The following is an 18,257-nucleotide window of genomic DNA, read 5'->3' as shown; positions in this document are numbered from 1 at the left end:
CATATACTGGGTGACAGGGTAGCTGCAGTGTTTAGTTTGGTAGATTCTGCCGGCCAGTCTTCCAAAGCGGTTGTATCCATGGGCCATCAACAAAGCATACGAGTTTTCATTTTCTCCAGTTGATTCTTTTCTACTTGATAGTCTTTTTTATTTGAGCCATTTTGTTGTGTTATAGTATCCCATTATTGTCTCATTTGCATTTCCCTGATGGCTGATGAGAGCAAACAGTTTACTGACCCCTTTCTTCCTTCTTTGTGCTGGCTAAAGTCTTATGTCCATATCTTATCTGTGTGAAGAAATTCTTTATGTATTCTGAATGAAAGTTTTTTGTCAGAAATATGCATGCCAAATACCTTCTCCCAGTCTGTAGCTTGCTTTTTTATTTCCTTATTGGTGTCTTTTTGATGAACAAAAATTCTTAATTTTAATAAAGTTCATTTCCTCATTTTTTTTAGGGGTAGTGCTTTTTGTGTGCATTTAAGAAATCTTTGCATATGCCAAGGTCATGAAAATATCCTTCTCTCTTCTAGATTTTTTTCATTTACTCATTACATAATGTATCTTGAATTAACTTTGGGCATGGTGGGAGTGAAGGGCCAAGTTTCAGGTTTTTCCATCCATCCAGTGGACTAAGCAGCCTTTCTTGGCAAGACCATCCTTCCCCAGTGAACTGCAGTGGTGCTCTTGATGGAAATCGGGTGGTTGTATACATCTGCTTCAGGCTGTGGACTTTCTGTGGAGTTTCATTTATCTATTTGTCTTTACTTATACCAGTACCATGCCCCTGCAGTCACTAAAGCTCTAGAGTAAGTCTTGGAGTATGTAGTATAAGTTCTCCACCTTTATTTTTCTTCAGAGCTCTCTTAGCCATTCTAGACCTTTTGCATTTCCATGTAAACTTTAGAATCAGCCTGTCGTCAGCTTTGACAAAATAGCCAGCCGACATGTCGAGTGGGATTGTAATACTGAGTCTTCCAGTCCACGAACATCATATATGAAATTTCAGTATTTATTTAGGTTATTGATTTTTCTGAGCTGCATTTCTAACTTTTAGAGAGGGTGCCTTGCATATTATTCATTCATATGTCCTCCATCATATTGTTTCTCACAGTCTCCATATTCATCTTGTTCTTAGGTATTGATGTTTGTAGAAGCTGTTTTCCAGCTAATAGTATTTAATGAAACAGACTTTTTCTGCCACTCCAAAAGTCTTCTTTTTAAGCTACTGAACAATAGAATTATTTTAAGTAGCCTGTATACCCTGGTTTTACAAGAGAGATGATTGAGAATTTCTGGAAATCAATGGTATTTATCAATAAAAAATGGCTAGATTTTTTTGGTTTTGCTTCTTTAAAAAAATGACTTAAAGGGAGGTCTCAAAAATGATCTAAAAAGCTAATTAGCATACAGAAAATATACATTTGTAGCCTGTATGAGAAGTAAGTCTTTAATTTCTTTCTTATATAAATAACTCCAGCAAATGAATACCACATAAATATCGCAAGAGAAAAACGGATTGAAAAGATTAACCAATGATTCATAAGAGAAAAGAAGAGTGTAATTTCACCAAAACAGAAATCAAATGAAAAAAAACCCACATTAAATTGGGGTGAAAAAAAAACATGTTAAGCCCAACATATTAACATGAATTGGAACGGTGAAAGTGTATATCATTGAATTATTATTAAATGCTATTAAATGGTATTATTATACAGTTTTGGAAGAATATACAACATTAAAATATTTTACAACGAATTTTCTTCGTAAGCTCTGTACTTATTAATACTTCCTGTATTTCTTTTCTCAGCTTCGAATATTGGTCACACTCTAAGAATCTAGGCAAAATACTTCTCAGTATGCAACCAAAAGCCAGATGCATTAAATTTTGTAGTTGAGTCTCCTGAAGAAAACTAAAAGGAAGCATATGGGTGAAACAATGTGGACGTTCTGGTGCAATAGAATTCCCCCGTGCCCACATGTTCAGCTCCCCCCTTGGGGACTAGTTTTGTCATCCATCTGCAGTGTCCAGGCCGGTGAGACGCTGTCACTCAACCAGCCGTGCAGGCACGTTCAGACTGGCCTGCCAGAGCGGAAACTCACACAGGGAGGACAGCTCAACCCTTTCCTAAAAAAGAAGTTTCTAATAATGTCATGGTTCTCTACATTAACAAAAAAAAAACTTGTCTTTTCCCATAGGAGAGATTATTTCATTCAACATTTTCTATGAGTTTTTCACCATCTGTACTTCGATCATAGCAGAGGACAAGAAAGGTAAGTGTGTGCTCAGGGAGGGTGGGCGCCAGGAAGTGCAGGTCAGAGAACAGTCTCCCACACACATGGAGTGAGGACTTGTAGAACCTCAGCTTGCTTTGCGAATTGTGTGTGTGTGGCACACAGTGTTATGGATTTCCGTAAATTTTTAACAGTAAACTGAAAACTGTCCTTATTTTAAGACCACTGTAATGCCTATTAAAGTTTAGTTCGGGCGTGCAAAACAACTTGGCAGAAGTGTTTCAGGACTATAAACATGCTTGCCCTTCCTCATGGTCTGCTCATACTGATCTTCAGGATCTGACAGAAGTACTCACAGGAGGCTTAATAATCTTTGTGATTGTAATGGCTCCAGCCTTCCCTTCCAGCCCAGGACAAACCATCCATCATTCCTCAGCCAACAGCCCGCGGGCAGACCACCGTTGCCTTCCCGTGTTTTCCCTGGAAGATCCCCAGAGTACAGAGCACAGGATGATTTAGCTTGGGTCACTCTTATTTTTGACCTGCACTTTGTTATAAAGTCTGCCTGTACCTAACCCTTGAGGTGTCCAGCTGTGGGTACATGCCTGAAGGATGTTGGCAAGTCACATTAGGTGAGGCTAACGTAACTGTGTCCGGGTAGGAGAGTGTCCTAGTGGACCAAAGAATGACCACTTATCCTCTCCCTGTATTCTAGCCTTACCTGGAACCCTGTGTCCTCAGGGATTATGGGGGGATCTGGCCAATGTGACAAGGAGAACAGTGTGATCTTAACACTTACAGCATCAAGATGCTGTTTAATTCTTCTTGTTGGATTTAACAGTTATAAATATCAGTGAACCAAAACAAAACATCCGGCTTTAAGATCTATCCTACTATCATAACTACTTCTATGTGTCTCTTGCTTTCTTTCAATTAGGTCATTTAATTCACGGGCGAAACATGGACTTTGGAATATTTCTTGGGTAAGTCAAGAAAATGGTGTGTTATCAGTCCTTAAGAAGAGTAGACTGTATTACACTGATGAAAAGTCCCAAGTCATGCTCCAAGTGTGGCCACAAGGGAAGAACGTGGGTTCCTTAGTGTTGGGACAAGATGGGCACACTCTTACTCAGTTGTTTGTGAGTTTGTACCTGAGTGGTACCTAGTGAACAGAGATCTGGAACATGCTTGAAGGCCCAGATGCACGTCCAGCTTATTGCTTAAAAGGAAGAATATCTCTGGCGGGTGTGGCTCAGTGGGTTGAGTGCCTGCCTGCGAAGCAAAGGGTCGGAGTTTGATTCCTGGTCAGGGCACATACATGCCTGGGTTGCAGGCCAGGTCCCCAGTGGGGGTGGGGGCGCATGAGAGGCAACCACACATTGATGTTTCTCTCCCTTTTCCCCTCCCTTCCCCTCTCTAAAAATAAATAAAATCTAAAAAAAAAAATCTCTAAAAAAGGAAGAATTGCCTTCTGTTTTATGTCTCAATCTTTCTGGAAAAAGTGTAGCAGGGCTTTACAATGAGGGACTAAGTTTGAATCTGGGGTGTACAGTTTGTAGGCTGTTGTATTGGGAGAACGACTGAACTTCTGTGAACCTCAGTTTTGTTACGTGGGGAGTGGAGAGCAAAGCCCCTATATTATGGCAAAGTTCTTTTTTATATTGAATTGATTAGGGTGACACTGGTTAATGAAATTATATAGGTTTCAGGTGTGCAATTCTACAATACATCACCTGTATATTGTACGCTGTGTTCATCACCCCAAGTCGAGTTTCCTTCCATCACCATTTATCCCCCCTTTACCCTCTTCTACCTCCCCCACCCGCTTTCCCTCTGGTAGTCTCCATACTGTTGTCTACCTACCGGAGTTGTTGTTGTTGTTTGTTTTTGTGTTTAATCCCTTTATCCCCAACTCCCCTCCCCTCTGACGCAAAGTTCTTGTTAGGGTTGATCATTAGGGATTAGATAAAGTACCTAGTATAACGTATGGCCATCATCATTATCTTCATCATCATTTTGAAATGTCACTAAAATTTGTCTTTTGCAGGTGGAATATAAACAATAACACCTGGGTCGTAACCGAGGCGCTAAAACCTTTAACAGTGAACTTGGACTTCCGGAGAAACAATAAAACTGTCTTCAAGGCGTCAAGCTTTGCTGGCTATGTGGGCATGTTAACAGGATTCAAACCAGTAAGGACTGTCCCGTTACGTAACATTACAGGTAGCTCTGCATCCTGCTTTTCCTCTCTGTGAAGGGTGGATCTAAGGAAACGAGGACCTAAAAAGAATATGGAGCCCCTGTTCACCTGTTTGCACTTCTTGTCACCTTCTCAGGAGTGAGCTCACGTGGTAGAGGGGGGTAGAGAGGAAATGAAGGTTCCTGAGCCGACTCTGGGGGTGACTATGTGGCCGGATGGCGGGGCTGGGGAACGGCCACCTGAAATCCGGTCCTGGGTCTGCCACGCAGACACGTTAGGCGTGAATTCTCTGCACTGCAGATTCTTCGTTAGAGAAGGGAGGCCAATAACACCGCATCTACTTACCTCTCACACTGGGGGCGAGAGTGCTTTGAACTTCTAAAACAGCTGTGTTAATAGCAGGTGATATCATCACGGTTTTGATTAATCGTTGCACTCCCCACGCCCCAGTCCAGGCCTGGGTAGACCACGCAGACTACGGTGAGAGGGCCTTGCACAGGGCGGTCTGGGTTTCTGACTTCTCTCCTTTCTTTTCTCAGGGACTCTTCAGTCTTACACTAAATGAGCGTTTCAGTACAAATGGCGGTTATATGGGTGAGTAGACCGTTGTTAAGCGAAATGGGGATTTCATAGGCGCTTTAAGAGGACAGCTGGCTCCGCCTTGCGATTCACAGTCCCAGCTGTTCCAGGTCTTCTGGTGACCCTGGGTGTGTTTGCTCCCTGCCAGGTGTCATCGAGTGGATTTTGGGGAAGAAAGATGCCATGTGGATAGGCTTTATCACTAGAGCAGTCCTGGAAAACAGCACAAGGTAATCTGGTTGCTTTATCATCAAATTTAATGTTTATTTTTCTTTTACTTCAAAATTATTTGTATTGATATAATTGATGTGTAACATTAATTTAAGGTGTATACAAAAGGTTTTGTTATTCGTATATATTGCAAAATGATCACAGTAAGTCTAACATCCATTGCCACAGTTACAAATTTTTTTTCCTTGTGAGAACTTGTAAGATGTACTTTTAGCAACTTGCAAATATACACTACAGTATTATTAACTATAATAACCACATTATACATTACATCTCTAGGACTTGTTTTATATCTCAACGTTTTTACCTTTCAACCTCCTTCACTCATTTCGCCAACCCAGTCCCCATCCTTGACTGCCTCTGGCAACCACTCATCTGTTCTCTGTATCTGTGAGTTTGGTTTTTGTTTGTTTTTAGATTCCACATATGTGGGGTCATATGGTATTTGCCTTTTGCCTTTGGATTTATTTCACTCAGTGTAAAGCCCTCAAGGTCCATTCATGTTGCAGACGGCAAGATTTCCTTCATTTTTTATGGCTGAATAGTATTCCACGGTGTGTACATATCATATGCACACCACATGTTCTTTATCCATTTCTCCAACAGTGGGCACTTAGTTTGTTTCCATGTTTTGGAAACAAACATGGTGAATGTTTGGCTATTGTAAATAATGCTGCAGTGAACACGGGGGTGCAGGTATCTTTTCGAATCAGTGTTTTCGTTTCCCTCAGCAAAATACTTCCAGAGGTGGAATTTCTAGACCACATGGTAGTTCTGGTTTTAGTGTTTTGAGGATCCTTCGTACTGGTTTCCATGGTGGTTGCACCAATTTACATTCCTGCCAGCAGTGCACAAGGGTTCGCTTTTCTGCACATCCTCACCATCACTTTTATTCCTTGTCTTTTTGATAAAAGCCATTCTAACAGGTGTGAGGTGCTATCTCACTGTACTTTGGACTTGCATTTCCCTGATTGGTGATGTTAAGCACCTTTTCATGAACGTGGTAGCCACCTGTTTGTCTTCTTGGAAAAACGGCTAATTAGAATCTCTGCTCACTTTTAATAGGATTGTTTGGGGTTTTTTGCTGTTGAGTTGCATGAGTTCTTTATATATTATGGATAGTAACCCCTTTTCAGATACATGTTTTGCAAATCTTTTCTCCCATTTAGTAAGTTTTCTTTTCATTTTGTTGACAGTTTTCTTTGCTGTTCGGAAGCTTTTTAGTTTGATGGAGTCCCACTTATTTATTTTTGCTTTTGTTGCCTTTGATTTTGGTGTCAAATCCAAAACAATCATAGCCAAGACCAATGCCAAAGAGCTTACCACTTATATTCTTCTAGGAATTTTATGGTTTTAGGTCTTATATTCAAGTCTTTAACTCATTTTGAGTTGATTTGTGTGTTTTGTATGAGATAGTGGTCCACTTTCATTGTTTTGCATGTGGCTTTGCATCCAGTTTTCCCAGCATCGTTTATTGAAGAGACTGTCCTTTCCCCATTGGGTATTCTTGGGTCTTGTTGTAAATTAATTGACTGTATGTGTATGGGTTTATTTGGGGGCTTTCTATTCTGGTTCCATTGAGCTGTGTCTGTTATGCCAATACCATACTGTTTTCATTGCTATAGTTCTATAATATAGCTTGAAATCAGAAAGTGATTCATACAGCTTTGTTCTTCTTTCTCATGATTGCATTTGTTAAGTTTTTTGATTTTTGTTTTTAGCTCCATATAAATTTTAGGATTGTGCCATTTTCCTCCTGTGAAAAATGCTATTGGAATTTTGACAGGGATTGCATTGAATCTGTAGATTGCTTTAGGTAGTATGGGCATCTTAACAGTGTTAATTTCTCAATCCATGAGCATGGAATATCTTTCCATTTACTTATATCTTCCATTTCTTTCATCCATGTCTTATATTTTTCAGTGTGCAGGTATTTCACCTTCTGGGTTAAACTTATTCCTTGGTATTTTGTTCTTTTTGATGCAGTTCTTTTAATTTCGTTCTTGTAGTTATTAGTACATAGCTACTGATTTTTGTTGATTTCATCCTGCAACTTTACTGAATCTATTAGTTCTAACAGTGTGTGTGTGTGTGAAGTCTTCCAATTTTCTATATATAATAATATGTCATCTGTAAATAGCAAGTTTTACTTCTTCCTTTCTGATTTGGATGCCTTTTGTTTTTCATGCATAATCACTCTGTCTAGTACTGTAAAAACAATACTGAATAAAACTGGTAAGAGTGGGCATCTCTGTCTTGTTCCTAATCTTAGAAGACAAGCATTCAGCTTTTCACCCCTGAACATTAGCTGTGAGCTCATCATATGTGGGCTGCATTGTGTTGAGGGACATCCCTTCTGTACCCGTACTTGCAGTTTTTAATCATTAGTGTATGTCGAAAATTGCCAAATGCTTTTTCCTCATCTGTTGAAATTGTCATACGGTTTTTATCTTTCATTTTGTTAAACGTGGTGTATCACATTGATTTGTGGTTGTTGAGCCATCCCTGCATCCCTGCGGTAAATCCCACTTGATCATGGTGTATGATCCTTTTAGTGTGTTGTATTTTATTTTAAATTACTCATACTGAAATATAAAAAATTTTCCGGGTTATCTCCCATTGAAGAATTTGAGTTTCTGAGGTGAACCTCATATGGAATTCTTCATTTACGTGTGTGGTGTGTGTTTATAGAAAGGAAATGAATTGTCTAAAAAAAGTAAGGATAATGCCGCTATGACAAAAAAATAACCCATACATAAAATAAAAATTGTACAATAGTGTTCATTTAAATCATAATGCCAGTTAACCTAGAAGTTAATCTATGTAGAAATCTTATAATAGCAAATTGCCTGTAGCCAGCACTACATTAAAATGACTTAGAATAAATTGACAATTCTATTTTTAATGCTTTCCAGGGAATGAGCATAGTAATTTTTTGAAAATCCACTTCATTTATTAATGGCCCCCATTTTTAAAGTTGACTCTCTACTCCCTAAGTCCTGTCTACGGTAATTAGTTTGCTCTGTGGTTGAGTGAAAGGCATACACAGTGAGGGCAGAAGATCCCTCGAGGTTGCTCTGTCCCTCAGGCTGGAGGGGACACGTTGGATCCCAGTGTTCTGCCACATCCGAGTTGGAGCTGGTCCTCCCCGAGCCACTGCTAACCAAACCTTTTTAAAAGAACATGTTCCTCAAATATTTGTTTTCACTTAGTACCTGTAACTAAAAATTTTTGATGCCATGTCAACTAAAATTTTTTGCTTTTTAAAAAATGTTTTTATGTAGTTATGAAGAAGCCAGGAATATACTGATCAAAACGAAGATACTGGCCCCGGCGTACTTCATCCTGGGAGGCAACAAGACCGGGGAGGGCTGTGTGATCACACGGGACAGAAAAAAATGTCTGGATGTGCACGAGTAAGTGCCCGCGTTGCGGCAGAACAGAACTACGGCACGGACTGACGGAGGTCCAGGTGTGCGGCGTGAGTCCTGAGGAGTCTCTCTTTTTCTGTTTAGACTTGACCCTGAGCAGGGTAGGTGGTATGTGGTGGAAACGAATTACGACCGTTGGAAAAATCCCTTCTTCCTTGATGACCGCAGAACAGCCGCAAAGATGTGTCTGAACCACACAACACAAGACGTAAGTAACACAAGAAATGGGGACGTTCGATATTACGTGCGTTCCGGTGTTTTTCTTCGGCTTCTATGGAACTTATAAATTTCGTCCTATCTAGTATCAAGGGAAAGTCCCACTTAGTTTTTGTTTTGTTTTTAAAGAGCTAAATTTTGCTGTACTTACCTTTTTTATTCTAATTCTGGACACCACTTGGTGAAGTTGAATGACAAACAGGCAAGAATTAAAGGGGAAGAGTCAGAAAGAAAAAGTGACACATCAGAACCACTACTTCTGCTCCTGACAGTGACCCCAAGGGAAGTTCATTTCGGGAGTTGGACGAGACTGATAGAACGTCTTGGTTTCCGACCCGTCTGTGTGAGTAGGGCTGTTGACATCTGTGTTTAATGTGCTGAACAATTTTTGTGTTTTAGAAAATCTCAATACCAACCATATATGATATCCTGTCAACCAAACCTGTCCTCAACAAGGTATTTGGAATTTTTATTGAATGATTGTAGAGAGAACGGGAGGGAGGGAGGTGGAGGGAAGGGGGGAGGCAGACGGACGGAGACATCGACATCAACGTGCTGTCCCACTCACGTACGCAGCACTCACTGGTCGATTCTTGCGCCTGCCCTGACGGGGGTCCCACCTGCAGCCTTCGCGTATGGGGCGGGGGGGGGGGGGGGGGGTGGTGGTGGTGGTGATGATCTCTACTCAGCTGAGCTCCTGGCCAGGCCTTGGAAGTATATACATGTATTTGCTTTTGGGGAAAGAATTTCATCCTGTGTTTTATCTCCCCCGTTATCCTGGGAGAAATCAGAGCTAGATTCCTAAGTCATGTTCAGCTTAAGGCTGATTTTTAAAAATGCTTTTGTGTGACCAAAATAGTAACTGCTGGGATGTGACGAAGAAACTGACCCCTGTGGCTTGGGCTTCCAATTTGATGAGAGTATTGTTCCCAGTTGTACTTACATGGCACTGAATTAGGTGTAGCATTTTAGTTTTTACTTCTCCCAGAGATCTTATGCTGTATACCACAAATGCCTAAAACTTAACACCCTCCAAAACAGAGTTTTGTGTCTTGGTGGTTAGGGTTTCCCTTTAACGTTATTACATCTTTTATCTTTCCCTCACAGTATAGCTAAACACACCAAGTTTCCTAAGCATCCAGTTTGCTAATAGTGCCTGCCCCGTGTGTATCCTGGGTACACACACCAGGATTCCCCCTTGGTCCTCTTCCTCGGCCCTCCCCCCAGCCCTCCCTGGCATCAGCACGCCTCCTTTACCTCTGGCAGCACAGACTCCTCCTGCTGGGAGTGCTCAGATCAGAGCCTGGCTCCTGAAGGAAGCCTTCCTTAAGCCCCCTGGCCCCACCATACTTCTTGCTTTGTCCACGTCCCGTTCGTGGGAGCTCGCGGTGGTCATTTAGATTCTGTGCCTTGTAATCTGCGTGCCTGCATAGGGTCCCACTGTATATGCTTTAAGGGTGAGGGCAGCCAAAGGGAAAGTGTTCCTACTCCGTACATGTGAAGCTTTGCGTGACTGCAGATGGCAAATGGCAGGTTCAGTCAGCCTGCCAGCACTGGTGGTGAAGCAGTGCGCTGCTCTGGAGTACGACCTTGTGAAGCACTCAAGGTTCTCTCCCAGGCATATTTATATGTGCGACCTGGAATAACAGTCTATTGAAATCAGTTGTTTTTATCATTAACTTATTAGTTACTTATCTTTATATAACATTTGTTTTTATAATGTAACATTATACATTATTTAATATTAGGTAACTTCATAAAGCAGTTCCACGAGAAACATTAATATGATCAGGACATCCTGGAATTGAAAACACCCTTACAGTAAAACTAACTGTTGTTTCAGCTGACGGTCTTCACAACCTTGATGGACGTCGCCAAGGGTCAATTTGAGACTTACCTGCGGGACTGCCCAGACCCCTGCATTGGGTGGTGAGCACACGCCTGGCCTACAGAGTGCGCTGGGGCACGGTGGGAGCTCTCGCGTGGCCGGCCTGTGCAGCCGCCTGCCCTCGGACCAGCAGCTGAGACTCAGGGCAGGGCCTCTCGAAGGCATGAGCTCATCCGTCTCGGTGTGTTTACACGTCGCAGGCTATTTGTGCAGGAACAGCTGTTTGTTTTCACGTAAGTGAAGTACGACAGTCGTTCAGAATTTGTTGTTTCATTTCACTTTGACATTTGGGGGTGGGGGTGGGTCACCTATTGTGGGACCCACTTCCACGGAATAAAGCAGTCTCTGTGGGCACTGAAATCTGTACACCTGTATAACAGTTACAGTAAATAGTCCACGTTGTTTTTCACTTTTATCTACATATTTGTACATTTTTCTATGCGATTGTCTTTGCTGTTTGTGACAGCAATATCATTTCACCAACTTGGACGGGAGGGAGATGAGACACTGTATTATTTCTTGATGGACAACACCCGGGCCTCTGACTCTTGTGGCAGCACTTTCGGGGGCTCAGGAAGCGGTCGGCATGCAGGGCAGGGTTGGACACACAGAGTGGGAGTGTTCCCTTTTCCAGAAGCACCCCACCTCCCAGAGGCCCCAGGAAGCGAGTAGCTTCAAAACCTGAGCTCCAGGTGGGTTCCGTGATGCATAGTGAGCAGGCCAGGCTCGTGGAGAAAGGGAGGTGAACCCACTGTCTGACACTCTCCTACGTATCACCCACTGAATAGTTTTTCTTCTGATCAGTATGTGTTTTTTAAAAACTTAAGTTCAATTACTAAAAATGTTTTCAGCAATCAACACATTTATGAAAAATGCTAACAGAACTTGTTAACTTTTCTAACTTTCACAATGAACTGTGAAATGCATGCCAGCTGGCATAGCTGTATCCACTTCATTTCCGTATCAGCTGTATGCACGACATTGAATAAAGTCACCGAAGCAGTGTCGGCAGTCTTGTGCACTGACTGCGTCTGCGCCCGCGTGTCTGTCTGAGGGTGGGCGTTACCGTGGGAAAACGGAAGCCGAACAAGTCCGAGTTAAATTACCAGACTTGGGTAAGCGGGCCATTCGGCGTATGACTGATCCTCGCCACTCCCTAGCCCGCTGTGCGCGGCCACGCGCATGTGTCCGGAGGCCACTCTTCCTCCGACTGAGAGCCACAGGCTAACCCTGCAGGAATCCGTGTCCAACTCTGAACAGAATATGAGTATACTGTCACAGGAATGTCGTGAGTCCCACCAGAGAGATATTCTAGGATTTCAAGGCTGGAAGACTACACTAAAACAGCACTTAAGACTAGGGATGGGGCTGCCGTGGTTTTACAAAGCCGAGAGCAGTGCTTTTCAACCTTTTTCATCTTATGGCACACCTCAACTAATTACTAAAATTCTGCAGCACACCAAAAAACATACTTTTCACCAAATCTGACAAAAAATAAATACAATTTTGATTGATTTAAAATATAGTAATAGCAATCACCTACCCTTTTTGCTCCAAAGTGACTTTGAGATCAGGTGCCTACACTTGTATATAAGTATTTCTGTGTACCAGAAAAATTAACCAATCAGATGCAACCTTGTTATGCACTGTGACTGATAAGGTTCAACTGTATTGTATGACCTATATATTTATGGTTCAAGACAGGGCGTTCACACCAGATGGCTATTGTGTTGGCTGTTGTAATTTTTAAATGACAGTCCAAGGCGAAAGATAACCACATACTAATACCATACTAAAGTTGGGTATTGCACATTTTAAAAACTGTGGTACACAGGCTGAAAATCACTGGCCTAGAGGCCACGGGAAGAACAGGGTTCCTCTATGAATAGCACCCTTCCCCCGTGCCCCGTGGTACGGACTAAGGCACATGCCCCAGAAGGACCTCTAGTGAAAAGTAACAAGGCCATGTGTTTTTAGGCTGTGCCACCTGCCAAGGAAGGGCCAGAGCCTTGCAGATCATGAGATGACTGACCAAAGCTGAGGTCACACTGATCCTTACAGTTTAATCCTAACCCAATTTTGTGGTGAAATAGAGGCTATCGATTTTCAGCACTTTCTTGTTTAGTGACTTCAATGAACACTGAAAATTATTTGTATAATTGCTCATTCACTGATTTCCATTTTTAATTCTTTTTGTAAACCGTTCTTTGAAAGATACAGCTAATTACCATTTGACAAAATGTAAACACTAAAGCACCCTTGGATCCAGTTTTCATTTTGCAGGTAGGAAAATGAGGAACAGAGAGGGTTAAATAGCATCACTATGTGTTTTTTTAAAATCCTCACCTGAGAATATATATGTTTGTTTTATTGATCTTGGGGAGGGGGGGGGGGGAGGGAGGGAGGGGAAGAGAGAAACATCCATATGAGAAACATTATCAGTTGCCTCCTGTACACACCCCAACGGGGGGTCAAACCTGCAACCTAGGCATGTGCCCTGACCGGAAAGCAAACCTGCCACCTGTTTAGCGTACGGAATGATGTTCCAACCGACCGAGCCTCCTGGCCAGGGCAGCGTCAGTGTGTCCTGTGCATCATGTTCCCAACTGTCGTAGTGTTACTCTCTGTGCTTTATCACAATACTGCCCAAGTAGTATCTGTGAAAGAAATGTAAGCTAAAGAACAAAAGGGCTCTGATGTATTGAGATGAATGCTCATATTTATATGAAAAAAAAAAAAAAAGCTGCAGTCCAGAGTCTTGTCTAAGCTGAGCTCTTGAATCCTGACAGTCCAGTAGAAGGTACAGAGATTTTCTAGGTAAAAGTCTAACATGACCACTGACATTACATTAGAAAACATTTACATTCTGAAATATGCCTTACTTTTCTAGCTATTACCAAGAATTTTACTCCAACACAACAGAATTCAGTGGCGGACCACAGAAAAGGGTTGTTAGAAATTCACCTGCGGGACACCCATATAATCCGCGTTTGATGGCCGGTGGTAGTGGGGTACACAGACAGGGAGGAAAAGACAGGGCAATCATATGTCATACAGTCTGCAGTGAAACAGAATGATACAGTCAAAAAGGCGATCTGAAATATGAATTTTGTAGCTTAATTAAACTCCATTACTCTATGTCAAACATTTTGGGGGTGTGTGGGGATAATAGGAGAGAATGAAAAAGGAGAGAAAATAAAACAGACAATAACCAGAGTGGTAAAAGTGGAACTGTGGACAACTCCACATCTAAGATCCACTCTACTGAGGGTTCTTGAGACTTTGCCTCCTTAGGTAAAAAGGGGACAATTATGATGAGTACAGAGCCAGGACATGTCAGAAAAGAATGTTTGCTAAGCAAAAAGCATACAGAAGCAAGTGTGGGCTCTGGCAGACCCCTGCTTTTCTCCAGCACGGATACACATGTGATGCACAGGTACACACGTGTGCAGCACTCGTCATCAGAGCATTTCCACGAACACTTTCACGGGACAGACTAGCCCACGCTCCCCTTCCAGGAAAATACCGAACACCCAGCAGGTGAGCAGCAGCATCTGTGTCCGCAGTCTCACGGTGGAGAGAGGTTTCACACAACACTGAATACTGTGCTACAGGGAGCTGGTACAGCGCGTTCTACTTTCAAAGTCCTTTCGTGATGTCATCTGATCACCAGATGGCCTTAACTGGGCTGCTATACTCTGGGAGATACAGTTCATTACAGGAGAGGAGCTCTTGCAATATGACAACATTTACAACTAGCATTTATTTTAAATTAATCACATGTGATTTGATAGACCTAAATATCAGGGATAACTAACCACATGCAGAAAGTTTTCATGAAAAAGCATTCCATAAGAGAGAACTCTGCGGTACTGAAACTTTATGTTGGGGTCAGTTCTCAAGTCAACAGCTTTCTGTCAACTGCTGGCCCAAAGCTTTTGTATGGATATTTGAAACCAGACAGATGACATGAACTGATAAGATGATTAAAACACTTTTTATATAAGAATCAAAGTCGTCTGTAAGCAAAGGATTCCCCTGTGTGCCTCACCGGAAAAGGAGCCCACCGGAAGCACCAATGTGAGGCAAGAGCCAGCCATGTAAAGAAAGACAGGGAACGCTGCAGTAACTAATAATCGGAGCTGTGCAGCGAGAACAACAGGAAATGCTGGCTCTTCCAGCAAGGTGCCTAGGGAGCCACGTCTGCATGGTGAAATACATGAAATCCAGAGCCAATCATTTCTTTGACCGGTGAAGAGTGACCTGCTTATATTAAAGGAAGTTTAGCAATAAGCCAGAAACATGCCAGTCTAATTTTGAGTAAATACGAGACTGTTCTCCACACAGTATATAAGGTAGATACAACTAAGAAATAGTAAAGCAAGCCTGTGCTGTAAGGAAAATGGCCTCAAGTTTAATAAATCTCTCTGGATAGTTGATATGCCATTAATTTTTCATGCCTTGATTTCTTTTTTACAGCTAAAATAGATCAGCCACAGTTCTGGAATAAATTCTAAAGTGTAAATGAGTATGGTAATTTAAATGACAATGCAATTCAGGGTCATATGCAGGATATACATTTATTAGCAGTGAAAAAGCATTTAGCCAAAGTGAAATGTTACAAAATACAAAGAGTACCTGGCACAGTCTGGTGAGCTCACTACTTCAGGCACTATCTCAACCTGTGCAGGGTTCTCTCGCTCCTTGTGACCTTTTCTGCCTCCCATTTCTAAGCACATTTTTAACTTATAAATTAAGACAAACAGGAATATTTAATGCCCAACCCTTTAGCAATAGCTTCTGGGAAAAACATGAAACAAGTTACTTGTTCTCAAGCTCCACGTATTTTGAAACTAAATTACCTACTAAAATAGAAAACACCAGACTAGATTACGGCAGGTATAACATAAGTCAAATGAGCAAGTCTGATAAGGTTTGTAGGCACTACAACAACAACCGAGGTGTAAGTACAATGCTTCCACCATACCGATCTTTAATATGCATGCAGAGAGAGAGAGAGAATCATAATGTGTGAGGCTTGGCTTGAGTACAGAAATGAAGTTTTTCCCTCTTCCCGAACAATCTAGAAAACAAATATAGAACTGAAGAATACATATAACGTGACTTACTGTTTCAGTTTCCCTGATGTCAGGCCAGGTGGGTAAGAATTCCTAATTCTGGAATGAGAGTTTTCTGAATATATGTTTTTTTACAGCTGGAGATGTACATCTCATATAATTTAAATTAAGTAGCAATACAGTAGATGTCCTCAGAGGAAAATACTCATTGAATACTTCCTGACTGGACACTGCAGTTTTATAATAAGGTATCGGGCTGGTAAGAAATTTGAAGGAATACCAACCAAGCTCTCTTCAGTCAATCTTTAACCAACTTAAAAGATACCTGGGATAAATAACTGTTACCTGGTTCTGTGAAGCCTTGCGGGGTAGAAGGCTAGGCTGGGATCTAAAGGTAACCATCGTTCACAAGCTGGCTGGCTGAGCGGTGACGGAGTCACACGGGTTTCCGTTCTTCGGCACCCACCTCTCTCACCGCACACACAGGCACCTGCTGCACCTCGGCTGTAAGCTGCCGTCTCGGTAAGTTTATCCGAAGGCACACGGAACCTCAGCATTCCGGTACCTGCATTTAGTTCTGTTAGTCCCTCTTTGAAAGAGCTGAGTTTTTCATTTAAAATTAATCACAATGTTACTTGTCTGTGCAGAAATACCCTCTAATTTTATAAAACTTATTTATTTTTAGATGGAGGCAACACAGATGGGAACTGAAATTCTGGGAAATATCTGATCGGTACTAAGACGTGTCCTAAACGTACTACCCAATTTGAACAGAGTATTCCTATCCTGCACTGCCTTCACAGACACCCCGGAAACCTGCACAGCCTGCCCCATCCTAGGAATAGGAGGAAGACATGCAGATACCTAACAGCACATCAGGCTGACAGCAGTAACACTGGCATTACTGGGAAGCCTGGCATGCTGGCTAGACTCGATAACAAAAAGGGGGAAACTGAGACAACTGTAAGAGCACAAACAAGAAAATATTTAGAAAAAAACTGTACATCTCTAACTCTTGACCACTGCTCTTTGAACAGCCTAATTATGCAGAACAGTGACTTGCTGTATAGAATTTGACATAATTTCCAAAAAAGATATTTTACAGTTAAGTCCAAACTTTATTTAAAACTACATTTTAAATTCAACATGACCGAACGCCACAATGGGGGGGTGGGGAGAGAAAAAAAGAGAAAAAAAATCCCACAGTGTATCAAGGCTTGAATCTGTCCCCAATTTAGTTTATGTTTTAAACTGCCATGGGCAGAAATTCGCACACTTACCAAAAATGCAGTGTCAAACTAATTTACATTTTTATACAGATCAAAACAGATGTTTATTTAGAACCATTTCCATATATGCACTGACTATGTAAAGAGAGTTAGATGAGCCTCTGGAGATATTCATGTGCTCTGGGCTGCCACTGTTTCTGAAAAACAATAATAATCAACGTCTTATGAATTACAATTATCTTGTAAGTCCTAAGATATTACTAGAACTTAAGTATTTTTGTCTTCCGTTAATTAAAGCACTCACTTTTAATATAAAGTTATTACAAGCAAATGCTAACTCAGATTGCCACACAATGCCCCGAAAACATATGGTAACGGCCGTGAGAGCCGTGACAGGGGAGGGGCTCTGTTTCAGATGGCAGACTGACCAGGTACTTCCCGTCTCTCTTTATCTCCCACAGAATAAAACAAAACGAAGCAAAGCAAACAAACAAAAAACCCACAAGCAAAAAAAGAAAAACATAAAACCGAGTGAATCCAGGCCAGCGAAAGAGGGTGGCTCCGCGAGAGGAGCGGGGAGCCGAGCGGGGGGCACAGTGCGGGGAGGCTGCAGCCTGGGCACGGAGCACAGGGTGCGGCTGGGACTCTTAACAGGCAGACCCCGGCTGAACACTGGCAAGTTCACTGAGGATCTGCCTTCTCTTCACCTCATTTCCAGGGGAAACAACCTTACGTGACTTTAATCAGTGGGTGAACTGACAGACAGTAACAAAAATCTTTTGACCTTGACACAAGAAATGCTCTGAGTGGCCCGGGGGCTGTGCTATCAGACCCACACAAAAGGCAATCGGGGACTATCGCTTGGCTCTGTACTGAACCGTATTTACACAGAACCACCTTCAGAAAAATAGACAAGATTTAACTACTATGTTACAAAAACAAAATATGTGTTTCTTTTCATAACCTCAATAACGTAAGAATCTGCAGAAAACTGAACAGAGAAGGCAAAGCAGGAGGGAAGGAGTAGTTGAGTAACGAGCAGAGTTGACGAAACTAGCAAATGTACAAGGAAGCATGTATTGAAAATAGTAAAGGTGACAGAGCAAACCAATAGTATGAACACTGAAAGGAAAGGAAGGTCTAAAGACTCACTTTTCATTTAGAAGATGAAAA

General features: G+C 41.9%; 2 protein-coding genes across 30 annotated transcripts in view; one reads left to right on the top strand and one right to left on the bottom strand.

The window, feature by feature from the left end:
* ASAH1 (N-acylsphingosine amidohydrolase 1) overlaps nucleotides 1-11,802 on the top strand; it is a 29,166-nt gene extending 17,364 nt beyond the window's left edge. Inside the window, exons 6-14 of the mRNA XM_028526591.2 lie at nucleotides 2,197-2,271; nucleotides 3,170-3,215; nucleotides 4,280-4,424; nucleotides 4,972-5,026; nucleotides 5,160-5,241; nucleotides 8,527-8,658; nucleotides 8,758-8,881; nucleotides 9,289-9,345; nucleotides 10,733-11,802. Coding sequence (XP_028382392.1) covers nucleotides 2,197-2,271; nucleotides 3,170-3,215; nucleotides 4,280-4,424; nucleotides 4,972-5,026; nucleotides 5,160-5,241; nucleotides 8,527-8,658; nucleotides 8,758-8,881; nucleotides 9,289-9,345; nucleotides 10,733-10,822 — 806 coding nt within the window. The 3' untranslated portion in view covers nucleotides 10,823-11,802. The remainder of the gene's footprint in view (nucleotides 1-2,196; nucleotides 2,272-3,169; nucleotides 3,216-4,279; nucleotides 4,425-4,971; nucleotides 5,027-5,159; nucleotides 5,242-8,526; nucleotides 8,659-8,757; nucleotides 8,882-9,288; nucleotides 9,346-10,732) is intronic.
* Nucleotides 11,803-15,331: 3,529 nt separating this feature from the next.
* The window catches only part of PCM1 (pericentriolar material 1), an 84,875-nt gene continuing 81,949 nt past the window's right edge, over nucleotides 15,332-18,257 (bottom strand). For 26 of the 29 annotated variants that reach the window (XM_036011707.1, XM_036011693.1, XM_036011694.1 and 23 more), the window contains one exon: nucleotides 15,332-15,860. In XM_036011707.1, coding sequence (XP_035867600.1) covers nucleotides 15,643-15,860 — 218 coding nt within the window. In that variant the 3' untranslated portion in view covers nucleotides 15,332-15,642. Of the gene's footprint in view, nucleotides 17,282-18,257 lie in introns of all 29 variants that reach the window. The other 3 variants (XM_036011709.1, XM_036011710.1, XM_036011716.1) reach the window with 1 other exon arrangement.

Source organism: Phyllostomus discolor, chromosome 11 (assembly GCF_004126475.2).
Source record: "Phyllostomus discolor isolate MPI-MPIP mPhyDis1 chromosome 11, mPhyDis1.pri.v3, whole genome shotgun sequence".
NCBI lineage: Eukaryota > Metazoa > Chordata > Mammalia > Chiroptera > Phyllostomidae > Phyllostomus > Phyllostomus discolor.
Note: the sequence above shows the minus strand (reverse complement) of the source record. Positions and strands in the feature narration are given on the sequence as shown.